This window comes from Strix aluco, chromosome 16 (genome assembly GCF_031877795.1).
Source record: "Strix aluco isolate bStrAlu1 chromosome 16, bStrAlu1.hap1, whole genome shotgun sequence".
NCBI lineage: Eukaryota > Metazoa > Chordata > Aves > Strigiformes > Strigidae > Strix > Strix aluco.
In genome coordinates, this window is record NC_133946.1 from 1,723,057 (window position 1) to 1,750,975 (window position 27,919).

A 27,919-nucleotide genomic window follows, 5' to 3' on the forward strand; every position below is an offset into this window, starting at 1 on the left:
AGCTTACTTTACAGTGTGAAAACTAATGGAGGCATTCTGCAAATTCTCAGCTGTTAAACTGCATATGGTTTTTCCAGAATGGGATATAGGTGTCTGGATTCACAGGCTGGCAATTTAATAGCAGGGGACGGGAGGAGTTGCAAGAGGCCCCTACTTAGCATCCCTCTCTCCCTTTCCTCCCCTTCTATTTTGTAAGTCATATATTTGTATGTTACATACAGGAGATCATATCGAAAACCTGCGCCTGGCACAAAAGTGATTCTGCTTATGGAGAGGTAACTTGTGCTTACATTTAGCTCAGCAGTAAGTGCTCTTATTCAGTGTAGAAACATTTTCTGGAGATTTTCAAGGCACTGCCATTCTTAAACATACAAATAGAGAGAAAGTAGCATCTCTTACAGTCAGATTGACCTTTGAGTTGAATCAAGCTTATGAAACTTACCAAATGCCATGTATGTTTATATTATTACAAGTGAAACTTTCTGATATCTTTTAATTGTACTGGGGAAAAAATATATTAAGTTTCTGCTCTATTTCAGTCTAAAGATAAATAATGCAACGAAGAGCTTGCTTGGTTATAGTGTGGGACAAGATTTATACATAAATAATTATCTTTTAGTACAGTACTTTTTAACAGTACTGTAGAAACATAGAATTTACTCAGCAACTTAAGTAGACAACTCTTATAAAACATGTATGGGCTTATTACAGTTTTATTTTGAAGTACAAAAATTTCCATGCTTTACTTAATATTTACAATTTTAAACTGAAATAGTCCTAAGTTTATCACTAGGCAACTATTACTGTCCTGTAAACTTGCATTAGTCCTCTTCAATGGGAATTTTGTAACTGGTATTCTAAAAATGCTCTTGTAGAAGTTTAACTCAAACCAGCATGCCTATTTACCTATGATAATTTACATCATAAGTGTAAAATCTTCATTGTCACATTTATCATAATCAGTAATTCATATCCCGGATATTTGCAAGAAGAGTAGATGAATTTAGCTCACATAAAATTCTCATGAAAAGTCCTCATGGTGACCATTGCTTGTAGGAGTTAGTACGTACGGGCAGTCTCTTCAGTACTGCCAGTTGCTGCTTAGCAGGAGTTTGGTGCAGGAAATTTGCTGTACGTAATCTTACACAGTCCTGTTACCAAGGAGGTGACGGAGCGCAGGAGTGCTGTGTGGGACAAGCCACTGTCTGGGTGTGTGCGGGGTGTTCGTGACACCCAGCTTTTCTCCCCTTGGCTGGGGAGCTCGCAGGCACAGCGCTGGGCTGCCGTCAGGGCCAGGGAATGGCCCGCTGAGGCCTTGTCACAGCTCCCTTGCTCAGTGTGTGCATTTCCTCCTCTACAAGATGGGTGCTCAATATTTTAAGCATTTATAAGATCTTTGGATGAAATATATGCAAAGATAAATTATTTTCATCAAGGATAAAGGAGGAAACTTGGCATTTTAAAATCACACGATTTCATCTGCCACATGAATGCGTAACTGTGTTGTTTTCTCCATCCTCATTTATTCTTTCTGTATTTTTGCCTCCTCCTGTCTTGTAACATAGGTGCTGTTCTTGAGGCATGTGTTAGATTTAATGAAGCTTTGGATTTGATAGGAAGTATTTAGATACATTTGCAGGCAGAAAATCAGCCCTTTATACTATGAGGTTTTCACTGAGAAAAATGCCTTCTCTCAGTATTGCTATCTTGCACTAACACGATATACTCTTGGTAGTACAACAGGATATAGCATGCAACGTGGTTCTGATTCTTCAGGCAAGTCACAGAAGTCTAGTTGTGATCTTATTCTTGGATAAGCTGCCCTGTAATCTATACAAGTCCTTCTCCCTTCATTTCCAGCCTGAACAAGCAATATGCAAAAGCTCCTAGTCAGGCCTCTTCAGCAACTGTTACTTTGAATAAATTGTAGAAGATGCTTTGAAAAGTCAAGTTACCCTTTACCTTTTTAGGAGATGATCTGGCACCATTAAAAGACAGTTGAGCTGTGAATGGCAGTGTGGATGTCAAGAAACTATTGGCATTTGTCCAACCCTGTTTGTTACGTTTCAGGACTGATCATTTGAGACTTCCTTATGTGATGTCAGTTGTCATGATCTGTGTTAAATTGCAAGAAATTAATTTCAAAAGCAGGCCCTGATGAGCCAGGAGCCTGGAGTAACAGGAGGTGAAAATAGGAAGCCATTTAAGGTTTGTTCTAGGCTGACTACAAGGAGGTTTCTCCTATGACTTTGCAAGCAGAGAGCTGGGAAGGGGGGGCAGGGACATGACAGTGTCCCTCTCCTTAATAAAGGTGGGAACATAAAACACAGTAAGAATTACCTTTGCAAGGGTTTTGTGCTGGTTTTGACTCCGGAAGTTTCAAAAAAGATGACAAAGTGTGAGTAGCTCTACACCAGCAGGAAGTGTCCTTAATAAATCAAATAGTTCTGAGACATAGATAAATATGTTTATGGAAGGTAACCATGGATCATGACAAATATACAACCACTTTTCACAGTGTCTCTAGGCAATTAGGGGGATATTTTGTCAATGGTGATAGGAGGAGGGGAAAGGGCAGAATCCTCCTTAAAATTGTAACATACTGCCTTGCAGAGCACCAGGAGGAACTAACAGCGTTTTCTGTGTGGGTTTTATTACTTGGCAGGATCCACTATGACTAAATCTCAAAAGACTGCTTTTTTAAAAAGTTGCATTTATTTATATATAATACAGTTTGTTAGCCAAAAAAACAACCCCACCTTATCAAACCATGTTTGGTCTTTATTTGTAAAATGTTTCTAACTGCTTGCTAAACATTACTGGAAAACTGTGTAGCTGTGAAGGCAGTCACTTGTCAAAGCTCGGAGTTGCCATATTAGTCACGACAAGCATGTGCAGAAAAGACCTGACCCAGACTCCTCTTCAGACAGAGTAACATCTGCACTTTATTTTCTTCCTTTATATAATTACATCTGTTGATGTTTTCTTAGTATTTACCATGCAGTGAGGAGTATTCTTCTGAAATTATGAAATAAATATGTTCTTTTAAGAGGAAGAAAGCCAAGTGGCTAATGCAACAACCTAACTTAACTTATTTAATATCTCTAGTTAACAAAACACTTGCCTAAAGCAAAGCAACAGCACCTCAAAGGATCTCTTCTTTCATTGGGAATTTATTCAAATTATTTATTAAATTCTTTTAAAAATTTTGCACTTATACATTTGGGTTGGACAAAAGTCAGCACCAGATAATTTTTGCTTAAGTTGTTAAATTTGAAAACAAATTACGAACAAACCAAAATAAATAAATGACTCTATTTTATGAAATTGAAATGTAATGGGAACCAGGCTTGTATCCAGTGAGCCTCCAGATACAGTCCGTGCTCGCTTTGAAACTGTAATCACTGTCTGGCTACGTGTGCGGGACACACAGGAGCATGTCTGGCGTGTGAGATAATGGGTTTGGATTTGCAACACGGCACAGCTCAGCCCTGCAGCCAGAGCTCTCCCCTCCACTCAGGCCCACTTCGTCTCTCCCTGCCCGAGCCTGGTGCTTGAACTGATGGCACAGACTTTGTGAAGTCTGTGTGGTTTTGGGGGGTTTGGGCGTGGTTTAGGGGGAGGTGTGGAACAGCAATGTTGTCCAGCTATAAGACTGTTTCTAATCAGTTTTCAGTAATCAGTAGGAAAATGTAAGCATTAGATATGCTTGGGGTTTAAGTAATTTGCTTTCTGGAAATGCTCTGCTTGTTAGTCTGTGAAAACTTACAGCTGTCAACTAACATTTGGGCAAGAATTCTCTGTAATAATTTCTGAAGCAATTCTTCTGAGGATGCTCAAACTTAGATTTAAGCTCCTAAAATGTGATTGTCCTGAAGGTGAGAATGTTGACCACTGGGTGAAATGGAATAGGAGAGGCTAAGTTCCCCAGCTCTGGTGAAGCAGGACAAGTCTGCTGACTTCTTTTGATGTGCCCTGCTTCACAGCAGTAGTGAACTAGGCTGTGATATTCAGGAGATGCCCTTGCTTGAGAGTAACTAATACTGTAAGACTACTGGCTTATCATAGATTTGTATAACAAGCCTAGCAAATGTACACCAATTTCCTCTTTAAAACAAAAAAAGCCTACACAAAGACCACTTATTTCCTTTCCCTTCCTTTTTATGTAGCTGTAATCCTGTTTACTGCAAGCACTTTTGAAGCACTAAATGTGAGTTAGAAATGTACAAGCAGATGCTCAAAAGTGTTTGGCTTTTTGCTGTTTCTTCTGTTACATCTTTGTATCAGATGTTTTTATGTCTGCATGAAGCACAGTTTATCCTCTTGTATAAATTGACTAAACACCACATGCAAACAAAAATTTGATTGTTTATTGATTTAAATAGATGACTTGAATACACTCTCAGTAGCATAAGTCCCATTGAATATCAAATCATACTAATAGAGTAAGTTAGAAACTGTGTGGAAGTCAATACAAAACCCTGTGTAAGACTCCTTCTTTTCTCTGCTAGTGTTTAATTATTGGAGGTGGCCCATGTGGCTTGCGGACTGCTATAGAACTTGCCTTCCTGGGAGCCAAAGTTGTCATTGTGGAGAAGCGGGACACTTTTTCAAGAAACAATGTATTGCATCTATGGCCATTTACAATCCACGACCTTCGGGGACTGGGAGCAAAGAAATTTTATGGAAAATTCTGTGCAGGATCTATTGATCACATCAGTAAGTATCTGAGGGCATGGGCACTGTTCAGATAAGAGGTATACTGAAGTCAGAAGATTAATGGAAACTTTCTTGATTTGGCAGAAAGCTCATCTGCCTTAAACACGTGCAAGTGTATGCATGCACACACACAGAGGAAAAAAATGGTCTCATTTAAGCGAAATGGCAATTGAACAAATGCCAGTCTTATGGAGCAGCTTTTTTTGTTAGTCTGGATTTGTTAAACAGTAGGTTTTTATTACGAAGTATGAAGAATATTGATATTCATTCTAGTATGTTGAAGGCAGACACAACCCTTAATGAGAAAATATACAGAAGTGGAGTATTTTACAGGGAAATATGCGGTAAAATTTTCTGTCCTAAAATGGTCAACATATTGTTTAGCAGATCCTTTAAATATCATTAAGAAGGAAAGCTCTCAAAAATATTCTAAGAAACTGACTGAAATAAATTTTATTACCTATGAGATTGTGCTGCAAGAGGAAAATGAAATGGAAGAGAACAACATGCTGTGGTGGTTGCTACATTTGCATTCATCACAGTATGGGAAATGATAATGCTGCAATTGCAATGAATATCTGTTGGGTGGCATACTGGTAGCAGCTGTGATTACTTACATATTAAATATATCTTTGTTACTTGCCGTCTACAGGTATTCGACAACTTCAACTAATCCTCTTCAAAGTTGCACTTATACTCGGAGTTGAAATCCATGTGAATCTAGAATTCGTTAAAGTCCTGGAACCTCCCGAAGATCAAGAAAACCAAAGTATTGTTTATCATAATGTAGTTCTGTTCACAGTAACTTCTTTTCATGTCAGGCATTATGTGGAATCATTCAAGGTAGTTGAATTCTATTTAAAGAAATAGGAGCTTCTTGCCCTTATTCAGCTAGGTTTGCTGTATGCCGTCATATGCATGATAAGTATAATTGTGATAGAGCACTGATAATTCTTAAGATACAACCCAGTCTGAGAAGTTGAGGTTTTGCACTATGCCTTCTGGCATGTGTTTGAGGCTTTGCAGGGAGTCTGGTGTGGCTTTTTGGTATCCTCTTGCAAAAACAATTTTTGATTGATAATATAAATATTGAGGATGGATTAAACTCCCTGGGCCTCATTTTGCTTTCACATTTGATACAGCTCCCACTGGCACACAGAGTCTTATCAGCCATCTTATGCAAGATTTTTAAATAAAATAGAGAAAGATTTCTCATTGTTTTTTTCTATCTTTTTTTAAAGATTAGTATTTAGGGTGTAGTAGCAATAGAATATTTTAAAATTCTACTTTAATTAAAATACTATGCTATCTCTCTTTAAATGGTCATATAGTGACAGTAGGATAAATACATTAAGTAGTGAAAACATGTAATTTTAAATACGGACAATACAAGCATTTTCACATAATCAGCTTTGTGTTAATGCAGATATTAAATTTAGCTTTGTCAGTATGCTTCTGTTTAATTTCTATTTAGAAGACAAAAGTATTGACAATGGAATGCTATTTTTCTTCTTTTAAAACCCAGCCCTTACTTGCTGTTATCACATGTATATACTATCCTGATGAGGTTATTATGGGGCTGTTTCTGTGAGAATGAAGTGCTTAAGCATATTCTTGTGATATGGGTCTGAGAAGAAGTGTAGTGCATTAGCTGATACAAATGAAGGGTTCCATTTTTTTATCGTCAGTTTACGAGTTTGACACCTTTCTAATATAACCTGAATGTATCTTTGACTGCAGCAGCACCTCCCTGCATCAAACTGAGGCAGAATTCAGCTCTGTTTGAATGAGAAATGGACTGTTTATCTTAATGCCCTGTCTTCAGACCCTGAAATCACTTCTTCATTGTATTACTGAAGAATGAATAAATATTATTCTCTGTGTTTTCAGAGATAGGTTGGAGGGCCGAATTTCTCCCCGTGGATCACCCTTTGTCAGAGTATGAATTTGATGTTATCATTGGTGCAGACGGCCGCAGGAACACATTAGAAGGTAGGTGAATGTGTGCTTTTAGCCTTACGGTCTTTAGGGTATTTTGGAAGATCTGAAAGGAGAACACAAAGCAACAGGCTACCTTTCAATCCACTGAAGTCTGTGTTGAAACTATTTTTTATGAGATATTTTCTGCTTCAGTTGTTAAGTTGTAGCTCAAAATGAAGAAATTTAATGTCATCGCTGATTCTCAGTACTGTGTATCTGCATTGCCTACAGAAAGCATCATGATGTCATTGGGCTTGCTTCAAGATTAAGTAATTATGTGATGATTTAACTTTTAAGGAGGCTGACAAGATACATGTCAGGAATTGCATAGTCTTTGCTGTTGTGCCCTAAATTTGCACTGTGTGTTTGAACTAATGAACAAAATGTGACTGCCAGGTATTTAGTGAAGGCTCTTTTATAGAGGTGATTTAACTTAAGGAGCAGTTAGTTTGGATACTTCACAGTCAGTCTCACCTTGGAAATGTAACAGTTAAGCAACTGAATATTTTTCAATTCCTAAAATCTTTGAAAAACCTCGTTAGTTGGTAGTGTTCACACCTAAACACTGTTTTAGATGTTTCTGTTTGTCTTTCTCTGCTGCTTTTGACTGCTGATCTCTTGCATGTTTTTTCCATAAGCTCTTTACCACCTATATAACAAAAATCTTATTTGATATTTAGCGTGTTAAGAATGTGTTCCTCCATTAAATTTGATCTGCTCTATTTCTAATCTGTTTTTCTTTAGTCCTCATTTGTCCTTCTTCCTATGTTCAACTTCTTCCCATAGTTCCCCTCCAGACTTTTTTTTTTTTAATGAGACTTTATCTTGAATGCTGTACAGCTCTAGTTTTGCAGCTGGAATTTGGGAGAAGAGACTCTTTGCATTCCAGGGACTTTTGGAGGAATGATGGAAACTGCTGATGGTGTGTTGTTTGATGAAGTGTAGGACTAGACATAGGAAAGAGATCAAACTGCCTTGAGCTGACCCTCCCTGAAAGTCCAGTTTGAAGTTTCTGGTGTTTTTAATTCTTTTCTTTGCTTATCAGGTTTCAGGAGGAAGGAGTTTCGTGGAAAGCTGGCTATAGCTATCACTGCCAATTTTATAAACAGAAATACGACTGCAGAAGCCAAGGTAGAAGAAATTAGCGGTGTTGCTTTCATCTTCAATCAGAAGTTCTTCCAGGACCTTAAAGAGGAAACGGGTGAGTGCATCCTCATTTTTTCCATGACCAAATACAAGAGGCAGTAGAGGAACTCTTTATGTGCCAGGCCACCCTTCTCTTCCTATTAACATCAATTTAAATTTATTGTATATTTTTAAAAAAACAAACCAGGAAGTGATAAAATGATGTTGATGTCAGAATCTTGGAGATGGAAGTGTCCATTTATGGTACAGTGGGATTTTTTTTTTAGCTTGGGCGTTGCCACATCATAGATTGTTTTAGTGTTTAAATTTTTCTCAACTGTAAAAATGTCTGCTATGTTGAACAAACTTAGAAGAGCATTTTCAGTGCTCAGAGATTTCCCTTAAGACATGGTTTGTTTGGTTTGCATCCGTTCACATACTGAACAGCTTAAACCCTGTGAAAAAGGGTCTGCCCTTCTGGGAGGAGTTTATTCTTGCTTTTTGATGTGTAGATCTGATAAACTGAAAAGAACTAGACAGGAATCTGCCATAAATACTTAAAATATAAACTGTTAAAATACATCTTTATGAAAAGGGGTTTCAGAATAGTTGCATCCACTGGCAGTACAAGCAATTCCATTCTTGATTTACAATTGATTTTATTTTTTAAAAATAATAATTATTATTATTATTATAGAAACCAAAACTCTTGGTTAGACCCAGTGCCCTGGAGCCCTAGTAACCTAAAAAGCACTTTGTTCCCTTGGCTCTCCTTTTTGACCTCGGAAGATTGTTAAAGCTGTAGTTAACTGGCTGTTCCTGAAAAGGATGCTAAATAACTTTTAATAATGCTGAGACAAACTCTTGTGGGGTAAGGCTGATCTCCTCTTGTTTTGTTCTATATCATCTTGTCCACTAACGCTTCATCCCAGCTGGGAAAGTGAATGTATCCCAAGAAGGAGACACCTCTGGGGACCAATCACATGTTCTTAGTAAATGACATAGACAATGTACTGTACTTTATAACAAATGTATTATCTCTTTTCAGGAATTGACCTGGAGAATATTGTTTACTATAAAGATAGCACTCATTATTTTGTGATGACAGCAAAAAAGCAGAGTCTTCTGGACAAAGGAGTGATTATTAATGTATGTAAAAATGCTGGCTAAACAACTATTTTATTTACTGGGCACAGAATAAGTGTGAACATCTGCATAAACATTGTTGCATGTTATAGAGGGTGTTCTATAGACTTAGGAGATCACTTTGTTAAAGCTCAGATCACTTAGGTCTTACTGGTTTTTTTGGTTTTCCCTCCAGTCAGCACAAAGTTTCTGTAGAGAACTGAAAACAATACTTCCTAAATTTATTGGTTCTGAAACTGACTGAAATGGGATCTTGACTCACCTTGGAAATATGTGGTGTGGTCATCACACCAGAAAATAAAAACCTCATTTATTTAAGGGTGATCTTAGCACAGCTATATCCAGTTTTATCAGGCAAATAAGGAAGCATTAAAACCTACCCCAGGCTAAATTTCAGATTCTGTAAAGTGGGTGAAACATGATAAAAGGAGGCTATAAACACAGTGCCCTGAACTTTCAAAAGTACATGGGACTGAGACCTTTGTTTCTTTTCTTTTCTCTTTTTCCTTCTTCTCTGTAAGATGTATGGGTTTATTTTCTTTTGTTGCTAGAAAGTGTTTTGGCACCATTTAAATTTCTCTTTCTGGAAACCCAAGAGAAGTCAATTTTTCTTGCAAAGTAAGACCGTGCCAAAACAGTCGAGTATAATTTCCCAAAGGAAGTACTTGCGGGGAGCTATCAGGAGGCTTCTTGGCTTTCTGATGGGACCACTAAGCTCAGTGCCACGATTCCTGCCCTTTTGGAGCACAAGGGCTCCCAGGGTAGAGCAGCCAGCCTTGCCCAGTGGGGGTGGGAGAAGGGAAGGGCAGCAGCCCCCAGCAGCGAGGGGGAGTGGGAGGTGGGCCCTGGGGCTGAGGGGCTGGTGTTTGTAGGTGGGGGCAGTCCCACAGATCTGTGGGGAGTCTGGAGAAGAGGAGCAGCAGCTGTGGCCCATCAGAGCTGTTTTCCTGCTCTGCTCAGGTCTGAGTGGAAGAAACCCCAGTCTGCAGTTCTGTGGTATCATCCCTGCGATTAGGGGTCTCATCTACGATTAAGCTGTAAATAGAAACTGCCTTAATAATCACTGGCTTTAAGTAGGGTGACCTCCACCACACTGGCCAGAAAAAACCCCAGCCCTAAACAGAACAGAAAAGCTTCTATGATCCAAGTTTGAATGTGTCATTACGGAGATGTTAAGTCAAGCCTTCAGGCTGAGACCCGCCTGTTACATCATCAGTATGTCGGCATTTCTGCTCTCGTGTGGTTTCAGATGTGGGGTGCACACATGCACAAAAGCATTGCAGTGATGATGATAACATCTTCTGATGGGAGGGAGGTAATGTTATGAAAATAACACATAACCGAGGAACTGGGAGGCACTATAGTATTTGCTTATTCAGTGTGGCATAGAGAGTTCCTATTTGGGGTAGTACAGTAACTTATGCTTGTGTATTAACTTTTTGGAGGAGACGACAAATCTCACTTTGTTCTTTATGCTGTGAGATGTGTGGCTGCCACTCCTGCTATGAGACCGCAACATTCCAATCCAGAGAGAATAGTTGGAATATCTAATCCTAAATGCTTCTCTCCTTGCAGGACTATATTGATACTGAGTTGCTCCTCTGTGGGGAAAATGTGAACCAGAGCAATTTACTGTCCTATGCCAGAGAAGCTGCTGACTTTGCAACCAATTACCAGCTGCCTTCCTTGGATTTTGCAATTAATCACTATGGGCAACCAGATGTAGCAATGTTTGATTTTACTTCCATGTATGCATCTGAAAATGCTGCACTAGTGAGAGAGAGGCACAGACATCAGCTCCTGGTGGCGCTTGTTGGAGATAGTTTGCTTGAGGTATATCTTGGAATGTCTTCCAAGTAGTCTTTTTTTTTTTCTTTTCCTTAATTCAGCCATTCATTCTACCCTCCAGAACAAACTGTCCTCTCTCATATGTCCTGAAACAATGGTACCTTCTTTGGAATAGATTGGTTTTCCCTTTTTCTTTCTTCTTTTTTTATGCCATAGTTTATGTCATAACTAATGCTTGGCTGGCAGTCTCTGGCTGAGATCCTCTTTTGCTTTGTGCAAGTTGTATTTCTGTCTGAAAACTGTGAGCTGTGTGTCCTCAGCTTGGGTGCATGGCATAATTTTTCTGACTTCCATCATAGAGAAGAACTTGGTCCAAATTTTTATTGCAGTCTCTTTGCCTTAATATGTTATCTTTTTCTCTTTCTGAAATGAAAAGTTATGTTGCAACTAATGTAGCTTTTTTTTTTAAACTCATTGCTGACAGCCTGAAGTGTTTGAAAAGATCAGTCCAAAGTGAAATTAGGAGATGAGAAGAAAGGCATCTTTTTTCCCTTTTTTCCTTGACAAATTCTTGAGTATTGAGTCTTTTTTTTTTCCCTCAGCCTTTACCTTTTGAGCTTAGTTTTTAAATATAGAAGTGTTAAAAAAAAAAAAAAAAAAAAAAAAAAGTGAAAGAAGTCTTTTTCATTACCTAAGACTTGGAAGAGAGAAACATCTAAAAACTGCAAGGGTTGGCTATGTTGTATTTTAACTCTTTGTGGGATACTTTTCTAAGACAATATGAAACTCTAGACTCCAAATTCACATTGCCAGTTACTTTTGTAACAAGACCTTGAGAAATACGAGGAATTAAAATGTAAATGCTTCTTACAGCCCTTCTGGCCAATGGGTACTGGCTGTGCAAGAGGCTTCTTAGCTGCTTTTGATACTGCATGGATGGTGCGGAGCTGGGCTCAAGGAAAACCCCCGTTAGAAATCCTTGCTGAACGGTGAGTGCTAGTTTTGTCTTTGTTGTTTCCGGTGTTTTAAAGAGTTGCAGTATTGGTAGAAGGCAGTGGAATTCAGAATGCCAACAGGAGAAATACTATTCTTCACTGCTATGGCATTGGGTTGCAATTACTTATTCCTTCAGATTACTGAACAATTTACAATAGCAGTAGGCCATTGCTCTGTAAGCTTCTGCACACTAATGCAGAGATCCAGCAATGTGCATGACATGGGTTTAAAACACTAATTGAAGTCACTAATGACTAGAATTAAGTGTGATCCTTAAGGAAATGAACCAAAGTTATCTTGTGTCAAAAGACTAACCCTCCAACCTTCTCAGCACCTGTTTTTTTCAGTTAAAAAATAATAATTCCTGAAACAAGTCTAAATAAATAACACTAACAGCTTTCATAGTTGGTATCTGTGATTTTTACTCTGCATTTCAGCTGATGCCTTCTTTATTTAGACTGATAAATATGTGGCCATGGAGAATTGCTATAATTCTGCATCATAAGCTCCTCTATGTAATGTCTTTTTGACCAGAGCAAAAAATCCGTTGTTAAGTACACCAGCAATCCTGGTGTCGCCATGTTCTGATGGTTGAAGTTGCTTACTTTGGTTCTGATGGCAACAACCCTGCTCCATTACAGCTGCTCAGGCCGTTTTGGGGCAGATATATAATAGAAATAGTCATTGTTGTGGTAATGCAAGTAGAAGCATTACTAAATACTGTACTTTGAGAAGTTTTAAGATAGAAGCCTGTGGGATGACTCAAAACACGGCATAGTCCCAAATGGAAAACTGAACAGCATAATAAAAAAGGCTGTGGTGGTTATAGGAATTACAGAATGACGGGATTTAGTGCTGTTATGTGGTAAAGAAGTTACTCCTTGGGTGGACATTAAAGCAAAACCAGATGACTGAATGATGTAACCTCCTTTTTTTTTTTCTTCTTTTTCTTGCTTGCTTCCTGCCTCAGGAAAATACAGGCATAAGTTCTAAGAGTCTGTCCTTTTGTTGTCCTTTTTCTGGTTGGCATCCTCCTGCTGAGTGGGCATAAGAAATGGGGTGGATGCATTATGCACTTAGTGCATAACACTTGTCCTGGTAGAATCAAAATAAGGTGCAGGTAGCTGCAAAAATAAAATATTGTTTATATAAAAAAATATTTGTTTTAATCAATATCTCTTGCATCTTTTTTTTGCTATAAGAGAGAGCATTTATCGGCTCTTGCCTCAGACCACCCCTGAAAATATTAACAAGAACTTTGACCAGTATACCATTGATCCGGGAACAAGATACCCGAACTTGAACTCAAGCTGTGTTCGACCTCACCAGGTCAGTACTTGAAAGGCTTGCTTGCGAAATCACAGCTTATCCTTTGTCCAGGAGAAATAAGGCCACAAGTAGCGTGTAAACAAAATCTTTAGGAGACTCCTTGATTTAGAACCAGCTGTTGATAAAATTAACCTAGAAAGAAAGGTCTTTTTTTCTCTCCAAGCAGTTCTAACATTATGCTACTAATTGCTTTTACTTGTAGGTGAGACAATTATATGTTACCAATGAGTTACAACAATGTCCTCTTGAAAGAGTAGGCTCCATTAGAAGATCAGTGAATCTCTCAAGACATGGTATGTGATATCTCATGTTTGCTGTGGCTTAATATTTGGAGCCTTTTGAACATACAAAAACTGTTCAAAATGTTTGCTCTCCACTGTAACTGCAGAGTCAGATAGTCGACCGAACAAGCTTTTGACCTGGTGTCAGAAACAGACAGAGGGGTACCGTAACGTTAATGTCACAGACCTGACTACCTCCTGGAAAAGTGGCCTTGCATTGTGTGCAATTATCCATCGCTTCAGACCTGACCTCATGTAAGTGACATCTGCAGATCTTGCTGAGTGTGGGATATATTAAGCATTTACTAAATTATAGTGTAAGACCAACCAGAACAACACTGATGCTCTACAGTCCCCTTCTGTTGCTGTTTTTTTGCGAGGAGGTGCACACTATTGCCCGGTTTGGGAGATGGAGAGGGTGAGGTTGTTTTTGCTTTGTTTTTTCTGTATGTCCTTGCATGCTATTTAAAATGAAATATATATGCTTTCAAAGAGCTAGGAAGGCTTTGAACCTTATGATTTATGATCATGTTTATGGGAGTTACATGGCTATTTAAAACAAAAATTGCAGTGCTTAGAGAATGTGAGAGTTGTCTTCCCAGGTCCCTGGAGACAGGTTCTTAGTGTGTGTTTAAAACCACAGCATAATGGCACTGTCATGAGTTACAGAAATACCTGGATGAGCCTTAAATGAACCATCCTTGGTGTGTTGTAGTGGTTGCTGTGACAGTAGCGCAGGGAAATGGTGGGCCATGGAAGTGCACAGGAGATGGGGGTTTTGCACAACTCATTGTCCAGAAGAGCATGGTGCCCTTGCACGTGGGCTATGCAACAAGGGCTGGCCCTTGAAAATTAACTGCTTTAGGCCTAGAATGTAAGCCAGCATTCCTCTTTTGACAGTGTTTCTGGGGTCCTAAACCTACAAGACCTGACTTCGTATGAATATTTTGTCAGGTTCCTTAGTTAAATACAAGAAGGTCAGTGTGTAACAGGTGCCAGGAAATGGCAGTTGCTGGCAGGAGGTTAACTGGGCCTGCTGGATGCGGTCTGTGGTGGGGTGGCTCTTGTGTCTTCTCACCAGTCTCCAAAATGCATTCTCTTGCCTTCCTACGCAGACTTGGGGTCACGAATGAATTACGGTCAGCCTCCCTTTATTGTGGATAAATGAAATAAATGATTGAGCTCTTTTATGAGGTGTGATAAGTTGGAAAAAAATAGAAGCAGTACACGGGGTGCTTGTTTATACAGATTTGCCAGAGGAAGAGCTAACATAAGAATAAGGTTTGGGTTTTTTTTTTGCCTCAGATTAGTTTAAAAAAAAAAGGGGGGGGGGAATTATGGATGACTTTGTGGATGTAAGGGGGGCAGAGTGTAGAAAGCAAAGCAGTCTTTGCTTTCTGCAGAAAGCGTGTCTCTTAAGCACTTCTCTCTAGAAAGTTGATAGACTTATCTTCCTGAGCAAACAGACCTCCTGCTGTTTAATTCACGTTGTGTTCGGATCTTGTTGGCTTTTTGTATTAAATGGGACTGCTGAAGGACTTGGCCAGATGAAAGCAGGGCAGGCAAGAGAGGCGTCTGCTGGTGGGCTGCAGGCAGGGCTGGGATGGAGGGCAGCCTGCAGCCCCCTGGCTCCAGAAATGGGCGTAGTGTGTGGATGCAGGGGAGAGAGAGAAATTCTTTGGGGTTCAAAAACTCACATTCCTTATGAGGAGAAAGTAAGTACCCTGCCTGGAGCTTTGTAATTTATTCACGTTTATTTTAATCATGAATTTTGGAAGCTGTTCAAGGGATCAGAGTCTTAGAATAGGTCCCATAGAAAATGGATTAGAGAATGGATAATGGAATTCCAGATGTGTGATGTGCTTTAGTGCACTGCTGAATCCGGTTACGACACAGACGGGAGGTCCTTATTCAAACTGTGTGTGTAACACCCTAAAAAGAAATGTAGTGCCCGTGCATTTGTGTGCGCACGCATATAAAATGTTTGTTTCATAAAATGCTAGCTTAAATTTACTCCTTCTGGCTTTGATTTATAGAACCAAGTGAGATGAAAAAGTCAATTGCTAACAGGTGAAATCGGTAGTACCACAGCTGTATTTGGAGAGGAAGAAGGTTTCTTAGCACTTCTGAGGAGGAATTGCATTTCTTCATAAACAAGGGAATCCTTTTTCATGGGACTACATTAAAACCCAGTTCAGTGAAATAGCATTTAAATTACATTTCTGGCAAAGCCAGGGTTTATAATAATGGGATTTGTATGAGACTCTTACCTTTGGCATTGGTAGACCCTGTGGCTTTGACCCAGTGAAATGCATGTGCACTCATTCATGGTGCTGTTCTGCACCTCTCTGATGGGCAGGGGAGCACTGCATGTTTCTGAGGGGGCAGAGAGCAAACTGCCAGTGATGCCAGTGTGTTGTCCCTGCAGTGACTTTGATGCTCTGAATGAAGAGGACGTTGTCAAAAACAACCAGCTGGCATTCGATGTTGCTGAGCAGGAGTTTGGGATCCCCCCTGTGACCACGGGAAAGGAGGTGGGGTCAGCCAGGGAGCCGGACAAGCTCAGCATGGTCATGTACCTCTCCAAGTTTTATGAACTGTTCAGGGGCACACCTCTGCGGGCAGTAGGTAAGCTGAACCCAGACTGCTCAGAGTTCTTGCAAGTTTGGGGAGTAGAGGCACTTCATCCAGGCTGCTTACAAGCACTGCTCTTGAGCCAAGAGCTCTTTCCCAGCTGAGCTATTCTGGCATGGAATTGTGCCCGCTTCTGTCTGCAATAGTTACCTTGTCCTTAAAAAAGGAAAGGGGGAAAAACTTGATTGAGACCAGGGTTTTGTGGGTCCTTGGTGGTTTCAGAGAATGAGAGCAGCTAGATAACTGCTGCTTAACATCATGAAGTTCATGTATCGGGTTGTTAGAGTGATTCTCTTGTAAGGATGACTGCAGACAGTATGTCCATTCCTGGGTGGTTTTCTTCCTTTTTTAAAAAACTCACCCTACATTGTATGTATTTACTTTTATTTGCCTGGGTTTCTTATGTATAATTGCTACCAGCATGCAACTGGAAAGTTCTGGCCTAGTCAAAGTATTTAAAAAAGAAATCTGAACAAAGATCCTAAGCAGTTGTTTTTTGAACAGATGCTGGTGACAAGCAAAATGGAGAAAATAATGATCTTTGTTCAGCAAAATCATCGAACTTCATCTTTAATAATTATATCAATTTAACTTTACCAAGAAAACGAGTACCAAAGGTAAGTTGTGACGGAAGACTTAACCCTATAAATCTTTCTCATTAAAAAAGATGAAAAGAAACTGTCAGGCTCAGAAATAAGGGGTTTATGTATATTCTACTATTAAAAGACCTGTACAAGATGATTTTTGAGCATATTAGAAAAGTAAAATAAGATTTAACAGTAAACAAAGCTAACACACACATGCACACTCAATCATTATGATGTTTGTAAGGATAAAAGTGAAGCATTATCAACATCAGATGGCTGAAGCATTAATAAAAGTCCCAGTTAAGTGTTCTCTGTAAATGCAAAATTTTGAATCATGGTGAGAATTTGGGTATATTTGGGGAGAATTTGTATCCATTGTCCATGTCAGTCGTCTTCAGTGTAGGTAAAAGAGAAGGAGGATCTTTTATTTGGTGTGTTTATAAGTTGCGGTTTTCAACTTGAAATATTTGAGATCTTGGCTCTGTTTTGTATATTGTCTCTTATGATTTATTTTTGGAAATCTTTCAACAGGTGTTTTTAGGAGGTTTTGTGCAATACTAGATGCTATGTTTTTTATTTTGGTGGGCTTTGGGTTTTTTTGAGATGGGAAACTCTGGAATTTTTCTGGGCTATTTCTACCTCTAAGAAAAACAGTACTGTAGTTCTGTATTCCTAATTAAATATACAGGCATAATATTATATATCAGTTCGAATAATCACTGGTATACTAGAATGCTTGTTGATTGGGAGGGAGTACTGTTTTTTAATGAGAGCAGTGATTTGAACAGCTTGTGCATGCTGTCAAGGTTCTGGAGGGAAGTGTTCAAACCCTTACGGGTGTATAAAGTCTGCAACAGTGACAAACAGTGGGCAGGTTGACTATCATGACTCTGAGATAATGATCTCTTGGTCATACCCATATACTTTTCTCTCTTGGTCACTTATTAATGAAAACTTATTGACATGCCCTGTTTACTTCCCTATATAGAACACATCCATGCCCATATGTGTTGCAATTAAAGACTCCGTGGCCTAGAAGGGTTATGGAGGGTTATGGAGTTAATACTGTCTGGAGTAGGACTGTGTGTACTGAGAGTGTTGTCTACATGTTTCTGAATGGATTATAACTTCAAAAGTTTTATGTTATTTAATTTGAAAGCTACTCTAGTGAAATTATTCAGTAATAAACTGTTTCACCTTCTTCCTATTCATTAACTTGGTCCTCTTCTGAAAGGAGACCTTGAGGAGGGGCTCTGCTTTCACAGCCAAGCCTACCTTCATTTTAACTTCAATTTAAATGGGGAGCGTCTGCACAACCTGGCTTAGAGGCAGCAGTGTCTCAAGTACAACTCTTGCAGATTAACCAGCACAATTTAGACAGCAGCATATATTCCTCTGTATTCCTCCACCAAAATGAATTTAACTTACGCATTTTCTGAAACACAGCTTATGCAAAACTGTTCCAGGTTGTGAGTTTTCTGGGCTAGCCAGAAACTGTGTATCAACTACGATTCTCAATTTCCTTCTTTGGTTTTGCATTTGGGTTTGTTTGGGTTTTTTTCGTTCAGGGTTTTTTTTTTTTTTTGAACAGAACTCCTTAATGCTTAACTGTATTGCTTCATTTGCACCTATGCAGAGACTCTTAAGTTTTGCCTGCAGAAGTACAGATTTCCTACTTCTTTTGGATTTCAGTGTCCTTAATAAAAAGTTTAGGTGTACATGTATGTACTGCATTTCTCAATATTTTAATATATTGCTTTTTAAATTTGTTATTATCTTCTCAGTTTTGGTAGAAATGTGATTCATTTCCACTCCCCATCTGCACCCCCACATGAAGAATTACTCCAGAATTTCCAGATATTTCCTAGACTGACTTATGTCTTGAATATTTTCCATCCACAAACACATTTGGAAAACCTGTGGATAGTCAATTGCCCAGTAAGCTCATACATCCTTGTTAGGAAATAACTTTTCCCTGCCACCCACATATACACAAAACCAAGTGACATGTTTCCCAGCTAACCAAGCAGTGAGAAACCAAATAGGCAAAATAAACATTGCTTTTTCTTGTGGGGGCTTCTTTAGAAGAAAAACCTTTTTCATGACCACAGTGGTGTTGTTTTTCCATGAGTTATTTGCAGAAGTAAATAAGACTTTTAGTAGTGGGAGAGCTTTCCACTACTAAGCCATACAGCCCTCTGACTAACCTCCCGTCATGAAATACGCCTTCTGTCATAACAGGAGGTACAGTTCTTGGCACTACATGAAAGCATGAGGTGATTTGCTTGACAGGCCCCTTTGGTTTCACATTAGAGGGTCTCATTTGAAATGAGAAGTGGAAGTGATATTTTCCAAATCAGCTTGGGGAGCGGGACTGTCACGACCTCATTTTGTATGAGGCTTTGCACCCCTGTCACGGATGGGGCGTGTAATTAAGCAACAAACACAGTACTTAGGTTAGGACAGAGACTTGTGAGTGCCATAACCATCTGAAACTAGCTGGGAAGTGATGTTCCTTGGAAAGCAACTGCTTGAGTTAAGAGTTTGGCTGTGGCTTCAGTTTTATGGTTCTTTTCTCTGCAAAAAATGGTGCTGTCATCCAGGTATGACAGTAGGAGAGCACTCATGTATCACAGAGTCAAAAACCAGCTGGGGTACCAGTGTCACTAAATTTTCTGTACCGTCTAGTTTGTCCTTTTATTTGGCTGGAAGAGGGATCCTTATCAGGGTGCAGGTTGAGAGACACCAGGGAGCAGGGGCCTCGAGCTGCTGTGACGGTAGCTGTTCTGGCAGTGTGTGCTAGGCTGGATAATGTTTTCCATTCTCCTGTGAGTGTCAGCTGGGCTGGAGAGGAACTGAGTTTTCCTGTGCTCCAGACTAATAAATGAATGGAGGTGTTTACACAATGAAGGGCACAGTCCTTTTTTCTTGGAGTTTTGCTAGGCAATTAAATTGCTTTGTCTTTCACTTCTTTGTAAATACATTAATGAAAATCCTTTATGTAAGATTTTTGAAAGGCAACATCGTGTTTGCTCCATTCACTTAGGCAAATTCTGCTTTTATGTGGTACCGATTATTATGCAGAATACATTGTGCTGTTATGTTGTTCACTCTTCCTTGGTAGACTAATGACTATAGGTAGTGTAAAACTAGGTTACTGAGAGCTGGTGCTTGAAAGACAATATACCAAAGCATACGAAGTAATCAAAATATTGTCATCTGATTCTTCTGGTGTTTGCCCAGAAGTTGTTTGGGATTACTACTATTCATTGCGTAATGATTTATTACAAGCAGTGTATATGTAAAAAGGAAGCCTGTATTCTTTGATCTTTCTCTCTTTATTCTTTTTTCTTTAAGTTGGCTGAACAATCACTTAAGTTACAGTGTGGGCAAATGCAACTAAGTGGAATGTAGTTTGTTGTTTGTTGTTCATAAAGTATAACCTAACATGACATTTTTCAGACAAAAAAAAAAATCTCCATTGTACCAAATCTTCAAGACGAAGTTTAATAAGTACTGATACAAATTTTTAAGCATTGACTATTTTGCAAGTTTGTGCCGACTGAGTATGAAGTATTACTCATTATTTATGTAATCTCTAATTCAGTAAAATAATTAAATATGTGCATAGCTTGAGCACAAAAAAGGCAATTTGGTTGCTTAAGTACTGTGATGTAAAGCCATAGCCAGGGAAATTAACCTTACAAGGGAGACAGACCTTTAAGGCAGACAGTAATTGCTCCAAAAAAGGAGATATGTCTGCGCTATGAACACATGATCTGCACGTAGCTATCTAGGTTAAAATAGATATGGAGTCTAAAGTGAAAGACTAAGGGGTTTCTGGATTTTGTTACTTATCTGGAAACCAGTGTAGCCTAGTTTATAATTCACAGAATATCTGATGTTGTAATGTCTTTTTCTTCAAGGGTTTGCTAGTGCTTTATGAATTATAAACTATTCAGTACTGAAAGAGGAAAAGGTAGACACCAGTGTTGTAGGACCTGTGTTCAACAGAATGTATGAGCATGTATTTTCACCCATCAGAGTCCAGCGAAAGCTTCCAGTCAGGGGTTACGGGGCAACTTTTACGTACGTGGTAGCTGTCATGAGGGCCAGCAGGCTCCTCGTATGAGGATGATCCTGCTGAGCTGGGGGGGCCCAACAAGGTGCACCAGCACAATGAGAACCTCCGCGTGCTGGCAGTGCTCACCTGCATTTGCCTTGCTTAACACAGGCCAGACCACACTTGCCTGGTTATGGAAGTTAATATCCTGGGAGGAACTGCTTTGGTAAAACTGGTAGCTGCTGCAGTAATCCATAGAAGTTGTTTTGGCTTTACCGTTTCAGGTTGAAGGGAAAACAGAAGAAAATGAGACTAACAAAAGACGTCGAAAAGGTCTTTTTGGTGTCTTTGAGGAGGTTAGTGTTCAGTTGTCTCCACACATATCCAGCTCCTTGATGAACACCAGAGCTGAGGAAGAAGCAGGAGTTGAGGTGCCAAGGCTTAGGCTCTTGTCCTTGTCAGGAGCAAAAAGCCTCTTCCCTTAAAACCTTGAATTTACTGTGGTGTGCACTAAAGAGCTAAATTTATTTAAATCATTTGGTAGTGAGGAGAGCATTACCTGAATTGCAATAGTTTTCTTTCTGACCCAAGAACATTTAAGGTATTGGGGTATTTTGTTAACTTTTCCCAACTCAATTATTTAAACAAATTTTTGTTTGAAGAGTTTGCATTGCAGCTTGCCCCACTCTGATTAGTTATGTTTGTGATTCTGCTTTATCATCACCAGCACCAATTAACATTCCCCTTTTACTGTACTCGGGGACCAAAGAAAATATTTTTTGTTGACTCTTGCATGCTAAACAGTGTCATTTTTAATATACTGTAGACTGTATTTCCTTTCACCCTTTGCTGATAAGGATGTTATCTCTCTCTTTCTTTTCATGAGTGTCATAGGTAAACACAAAAACCCCATATTTTGTTGTTTCCTTGCAGGCTTCGGGCTTTTCAAGCCAAGAGACAAATGCTGTGAAAGAACAGAGTGATGGCAGAGAAGGAATGAACCAGAATAAAGTTAAATCAATGGCAACTCAACTGTTGGCTAAGTTTGAAGAGAATGCTCCAAATACAATTTTTCGCAGGCAGGTAGGTTGTAGATGAACATAAAAGTAGTCTCTGAAATTAAAGTGTAGTTGCTCCTTGTGAATGTGATACAGACTTCCAAAGGAAAAAAATGGATCGGTTATGTGTTTGAAGTGGCTTGTCTTTGTTTGACATTTCATGCAAATTAAAGGTATTCCTCTCAATACTTAGCGAACAAATATGACTAATATAGATTGACTAATGCATATCAATATAATCTATTAATATACATGATATTAATAAAGTGTAGTGGAATTGTAATATCTAGAACTCTCTTGTAAGCCAGTCTGTAGAATGTTTGCTTTGTGTGGAAGTCTAAGCTGGCTGCATACGGTATTACAGAAGAGCTTTTTTTCCCTATATTGTATGAATAAAGGACACTACATATCCAGTGGAATCTTTGTGGAAAATTTAGAAAGTGTAAGAAGGGAACCTAATCTCTTGCAAGATATGTCTGGCTGCCATTTCCATTCCGAAAGTAAACATAGTGGAATGTATTTGTCAATTCCACAGCACTTTCATGGTGTATTGTTAGTGTGATTAGTGATGCTTTAAAAATAATCCTATGCTGTCAAGGTAGAGATGATCAGCTCAAAATCACATTTTAGCCAGTGAGATGGTTTGAGTAAGCTGAGTTCAGGTCTGTCACTTAAAATACCTGAAGGAAAGGTGAGCAAGGTGTCGAGGTTCTGTCAAGGGTGGTGGCTTTCTTAATTCTTTGTGCTTGTATCCATTTGTTTATTTACATATTTAAGTCCTCCAGAAGAGTAGGCTTTATAGACGTCAGGTGACTTTCTCAGTGTGTGAACCACTGTTGCTTGCACTCTACCTGGCTACTTATCAATGTCCTGAGCTTTCTGCACGTGATATGTGTGCAGAGGTTTACTTGGTTGTGTTGAAGGAAGCCTTGATGCGTTACTTTTTGATCATAACCTCTCCTAAAGAATACTGAATGTGCTGAATTTTAAGTATATCTTTGATGGTAGATGGGGTTAATAAAGAGTGACAAAAATCTCCAAAATGTGTTGTTAAGCTCCATAGTAACATGTCTTTAAAAGAAGCTTTTGTTTCTTTCTGCTACAAAAGAGCTTTGAATCCTGTTTACTGTCATCTTCCTTTTTTTTTCCACTCTGTCTTTTTAATTTTAAAAATGCTTCACAAGGAGCTAATAGATAGACCAGACCTGCTCTCTTCTGACCCTCCTGTTAATCCTCGCTTTGCTAAACCTAAGGATCCAAGTCTTTTTCCACCTCAACCAAAAAGGCAGGTAGGAACTCGTATGGGTAACACTTCACAAGTGCACCATTTCTCTTACTGCTGGAAACTCGATGTTATTGTGTAACTACAAAATATATGAAACAATATTTGGATGTTATCTGCAGAGTTAACAGATACATTTAGCTGAGAATTATGAAAACTAAGTTAAAATTTAAGGCTATCTTACACCTGCTTGACCAGATGAGAAAACTATTTGAAAGAATGAGTAACTGTGAAAACAAACCCTAAAAATATAGGTGTTGATTTCTGTGTTATCACATCTAGACTCCAAATTGTGTAAATATAATTACACAGTTATATTTAACATGTGAGAAAATTACAGCAGTACCTGAAAATTTGTCTGTGCATGTACTCGATACTTTGGGTGGTTGTAATGATAAGGCAAAGGGAGTTTTCCACCCCGAGAAACCTGGCAAAAATGTCTAAGATAAGAACTTGAGTATTGAAAAGCTGATATTGATGCCCAGGTGTTTTTATTTCTTTAAGTAGAACTTGTGATAAGACTTTCTGCTGAAAGCTCTGTTGGAGCATCACATACATGGAGCAACATTTTTGAATACATTGTCTAAATTTTTCTCTTAGTACTTCCAATCAAAGTAATCTCATATCAAATAGTATTGACACTCACTTTACATTAGAGTTTTAAATGGAAGTAAATATCCTGTAGTGGCATTTCAAGAGTAGTCTGCAGTGAAACGAGATCTGCATTGCATGTGGAAATCTGCAGATCAGCTTGATGAAAAATGCAGATTCATAAACTGGTTGAGAATTGTTGTTTTAAAGGCAGGTGTGTGCGATCCTGAAACATCAGAACACACTGCAAGTTGATTGGCATTAGGTTTTTTAATTTTAATTCTGAGAAATTTAATTGGACAGATAGGATGAAGTAGAAAACTGTCATGAAAAGACTAACGGGAAGGTCATTTTTAAGACTGAGATTGATAAAGCTGAACTGGTTCAGCTGTTTCATTTGCTTCAAATGCTATTTTATATGAAAATTCAAATTCAAAGGCCTATTCTGAACTCCTTGGAAAATGCTTTAAATCTGAAATACGTTTTAGCTTGACTTGGGTCAGACTAGGTCTAGAATTATGCCAAGAACCACAATGATATTCTTACAATTTGATTGTAAGTTTAGTTTCAGGCAGATGTGATGCTAAAAAAAAAAAAACCAAACCCCAAACCTTTGTGAAAACCCTAGAAGGAGATGTAGTGTCACATTCTTCTGCACTGATGCTATCTGGGGTTATTCATAAAAATGGACACAAACCTAGAGAAGGATGTCAAGACCTGCATTAGTGATGTAGGAGTAATATATTTTAGTGCATGGACACAAGCATCAGAGATGCAGTAGATAGTGTGCAAGGAGTCATGTGAGAACATCTTATTTCTAGTTATGTGCATGACTGTGCTGTGCTTTCAGAAGCATCCTTAAAAGCTGCATATACTGCATGTAGTGCAGAAAGATTTTTTTTCACTTCAAGTGTTTCCCAGTTTCAGGTGGTAGCTAGAAGTGAACACGAGGTCAGGGAGCCCAAACAGTCTTTAAACGGTTCTGATCATATGGCCAGGAGAGCAAGGACTGTACTAAAACCAGATACCCAGCCCAGTCTGTCAGAAACCTCTGAAAATCTTGCATCTGCCTGTTCTGCTGCATTTGTACTCTCTGGAGTGCTTGAGCGACTTCAGCACCTGGAGGAAAAAATGAAACAGGTGACAAGCAATTTCTTTTCCTTTCTGTCTCTTAACTGCATGTGTTAATCTGTATGCTGTATTTTCCCTGGATGTGCTGGTTTTTTCTCTGTTGAGCTTAGGTTATATTAAGACAATAAAAAGTCTTTCTATAAACTTGCTGTATTCTGATGATGTATGTGACATTAACTGAAATCTCTCTCTCTTTCTTTTCTTGGCTTCCTTCCCTGGCTCTTACTGCAGAAAAGAGCTCAGACCATAGCAAATAGGGAATTCCAAAAAAAGAACATTAAAGAGAAAGCAGAACATCTTGCCTCAATGTTTGGCTACATGGAGTTTCCAAAGGTGAATATTAGGTTTTGCACCTGAAGAAATGAAGTGGTTTTGGTTTTAATTTTCCTTTCATCCTGGGTAGATCTGAAAAGTAATGTGGATTCCACTGAAACTTGTAAAAAGCTTTATTGCATGTAAATTGTAAAGCTGGTCAGAGTAGTTTAGCACAAGAGAAACGTGTTAGAATAAACCATGTCTTGTGCTGAACTGTACACTGGTAGCTCACAGTTTCTAATGAACTGGTGAGCAGTAGCTCTTGGTGCAATCTGGCATTTCTTATGTTTTGTCGTGCTTTCTTCCGGCACTATCTTACCTTACTGCCTACTGTAAATATTTTTGATAAAAAAACTGAGTACAATAATACCATTTGCCATGAAGGTTTTGCCGTGATGATTTCCATGGCTCCTCAGTGTGCAGAAATAGAGGAAAGAGCAGAATTGTAGTTATTCTCTTTCTGTTTTTTTGATGCATGACTGTGAAATTGTTCTCTTAACCTGTGCTAATGTCACTGTCTCTTGGATAACTTTCCTGTTTCTGCTCTACACAGAGTAAGCTACCTACTAAAGGCTTGTCCCATTCTCAGCCCCCAACTCCCTCTTGCCTTCCACCTCATGATTCAGCTGCTGCCTCTTCTCCATCATCTGTCAGTTCAGCTTCCCCTGCTGTTCCTTCTAGACAGGTATTCTATTAAAAGCTTTTTCCTCTAAAATCCAAACTTGTGGTAAATCTGCTTGAGAAATGGCTTGGATGGAAGGCGCTGCCGGCAGATCTGTTGTATAGGTTGTATTTCACATTTGACTCAAACTTTACTTTGTTAGCTGTTGTTAATTCTACATGTTTGTAAGAGGAAAGTCATCGTTAAAAGTGGTTCAGGTATAAAGCTGAAAAACAAAGCAAATAGTTAACAAAATTTTTACTTCAATTCTGAAAATTTTGCATTGCTGCTTATTTTAAATGTTCTGTTGTTGAAAAATGCCACAGACATGCCTAGCAGAGAAAGAGCTTCACATTGTATAGCTGACTGGATGTTATGGGATTGGTTAGTTGCACATCTTCAAGTACTGTGGTACTGTGCGTGGTAATTTAACAGTACATTTGGACCTCTCTGCTGTGAATATGTACTGGTAATAGCCTGTGTTTGTGTTATCTTGAGAGTGGGGTTATAGGACCCAGAATTTGTATTTCTGGTCTCTGTCTGAGAGATATCACTAGGCAAGCCCAGACTTCAGTATGAAAAAGGGCTTTTAGGGTTGGTAAGCCAACAGAAAGAGTCTCCCTCATGTTGCTCGCACTGTTTCTGCTTTTTCCCAGCAGAAGAACAGAAGATAATAGAAGTCTTTTGAATTTTGTAAGACTTCATGAGATATGACCTATAAATATGAGCACCCTCCCATCCTTTAAATAGTACTGTCATTTTAATTTCAAGTGAGTACTGAGATTGTTATCAGACGATCCTCTGCATCTGTTCATTTTTCATTGGAACAGTATTAGTTATGGTGGCATATTTCTTGGAAATGGTGGCTAAGAAATCATACTGTCTTATTTCAGAAACCTGTTATTAAGCCTCAGTCCTGAAAGGAGCACTTGAAAAGAAGGCTATGGAAGCATATTGTTTCTTTTAAAGACATACAGTCATTACAACTTATTAAGCATTCATTAACTTCTATATGACATTATATGCAAGTTGTCATTAATAATCAAAGCTACCTTCAGCTGTCAAAATTCAGATAGGTAGGATTATGAATTAACAAATAGTGTATTACAGGCTGGGCTTTGGTTATTCCTGTTTTCTGTTTAAAGTTGGATTGACCTTCAGAAAACTGTGTTCATCTGAGCTTTGCATGAGTGAATGCACACAATACGTCATAAGAACTATGAAGATGTTGCAATCAGTAGGCTTTGCTGCCTGCAGAGTTTGGACCAACTACTTCCCTTCAGTGACGTGACTCTAATTACCAGCAGTAAGCAGGGCTTGGGTGTTTCCTACACACAGTAACTTATTACTCAAATGTTGTTTATCTCAGAGGTAAAATATATGTAGCAGGTGGTACCAAAAGTAAATAAATTGCCCTCAAAGCAAAATAAGCCCAGGAAAATCATTAAGGATATAAACAAAGGGGAAGCGTTGTATGCTTTTGCAGGCAGACAGCATGTTTTCTTTGTTTTATGAAAATACTACTGAGACTTACTTGTTGGTTGGCTGTGGTATTATAAATAATAGCACAGGGAAATACAGAAGGCAGCTTTCTCTTCCCACATAATAACCACCCTGATCAACCTGCTGAAAAGCTTTGGCAACATGTCATTGACAGGTCAATGGTCTTAGTAAATCAAAAACACTTGGGGGATTTTTTAGTTTTTTCTTGGTTGTTTCCTGAAATTCACCATGTAAGGAAACTCTAAGATTCCTTTCCAACAAAGGATTTAAAGCTACTGGTATAAACCTCGTTGAATTGTGAGCAGTAGCCTGTTACATGTTGATAGTGGCCCCAGCACTACAAAATTGAGTGTGTGTGTGGGACTTCACGTACACCAGTAGCCTCAAGGGTATTAAGCGCATGAGCAAAATGTAAAACCTATTATGTGTATACTGAGTTTCGAAGTTACATGAGTGGCATCAGGCAGGCAGTGATCTGTGCACTGTTGACCAAAGCTAAGCTGTGTAAGAGCTGACAGGTTCTCTAAAGGAATGTGTATAGATTTGGGGTCAGGCCCTTTCTCCTGCAACTGGAGTTTGTTACATTTACGGGCTTAAATGGGTGAGGATGTGATTGAAGTCCTTGCCCATAAGCAGGGTAAGATTTAGAGAAGACACACGGGGGATTGCTTGGCGGTTGTGCTGTTGTTGCACAAGGACAGAAGTCACAAGCCTTGCAGGACAGGTGCTC

General features: G+C 38.9%; 1 protein-coding gene across 11 annotated transcripts in view; it reads left to right on the forward strand.

Moving 5' to 3' along the window:
- Positions 1–27,919, forward strand: part of MICAL2 (microtubule associated monooxygenase, calponin and LIM domain containing 2) — a 130,111-nt gene that overhangs the window by 39,505 nt on the left and 62,687 nt on the right. For 9 of the 11 annotated variants that reach the window (XR_012625369.1, XR_012625370.1, XR_012625371.1 and 6 more), the window contains exons 3-20: positions 4,512–4,719; positions 5,372–5,488; positions 6,610–6,711; positions 7,745–7,900; positions 8,873–8,973; positions 10,546–10,803; positions 11,632–11,747; positions 12,957–13,083; positions 13,286–13,376; positions 13,472–13,619; positions 15,793–15,992; positions 16,503–16,615; positions 20,933–21,004; positions 21,582–21,731; positions 22,891–22,995; positions 24,501–24,719; positions 24,942–25,043; positions 25,579–25,710. Coding sequence is in view for 8 of the 11 variants with exons in the window: in XM_074841685.1 (XP_074697786.1) it covers positions 4,512–4,719; positions 5,372–5,488; positions 6,610–6,711; positions 7,745–7,900; positions 8,873–8,973; positions 10,546–10,803; positions 11,632–11,747; positions 12,957–13,083; positions 13,286–13,376; positions 13,472–13,619; positions 15,793–15,992; positions 16,503–16,615; positions 20,933–21,004; positions 21,582–21,731; positions 22,891–22,995; positions 24,501–24,719; positions 24,942–25,043; positions 25,579–25,710 (2,517 nt within the window). In the remaining 3 variants the exon portion in view is untranslated. The remainder of the gene's footprint in view (positions 1–4,511; positions 4,720–5,371; positions 5,489–6,609; positions 6,712–7,744; positions 7,901–8,872; positions 8,974–10,545; positions 10,804–11,631; positions 11,748–12,956; positions 13,084–13,285; positions 13,377–13,471; positions 13,620–15,792; positions 15,993–16,502; positions 16,616–20,932; positions 21,005–21,581; positions 21,732–22,890; positions 22,996–24,500; positions 24,720–24,941; positions 25,044–25,578; positions 25,711–27,919) is intronic. The other 2 variants (XM_074841683.1, XM_074841691.1) reach the window with 2 other exon arrangements.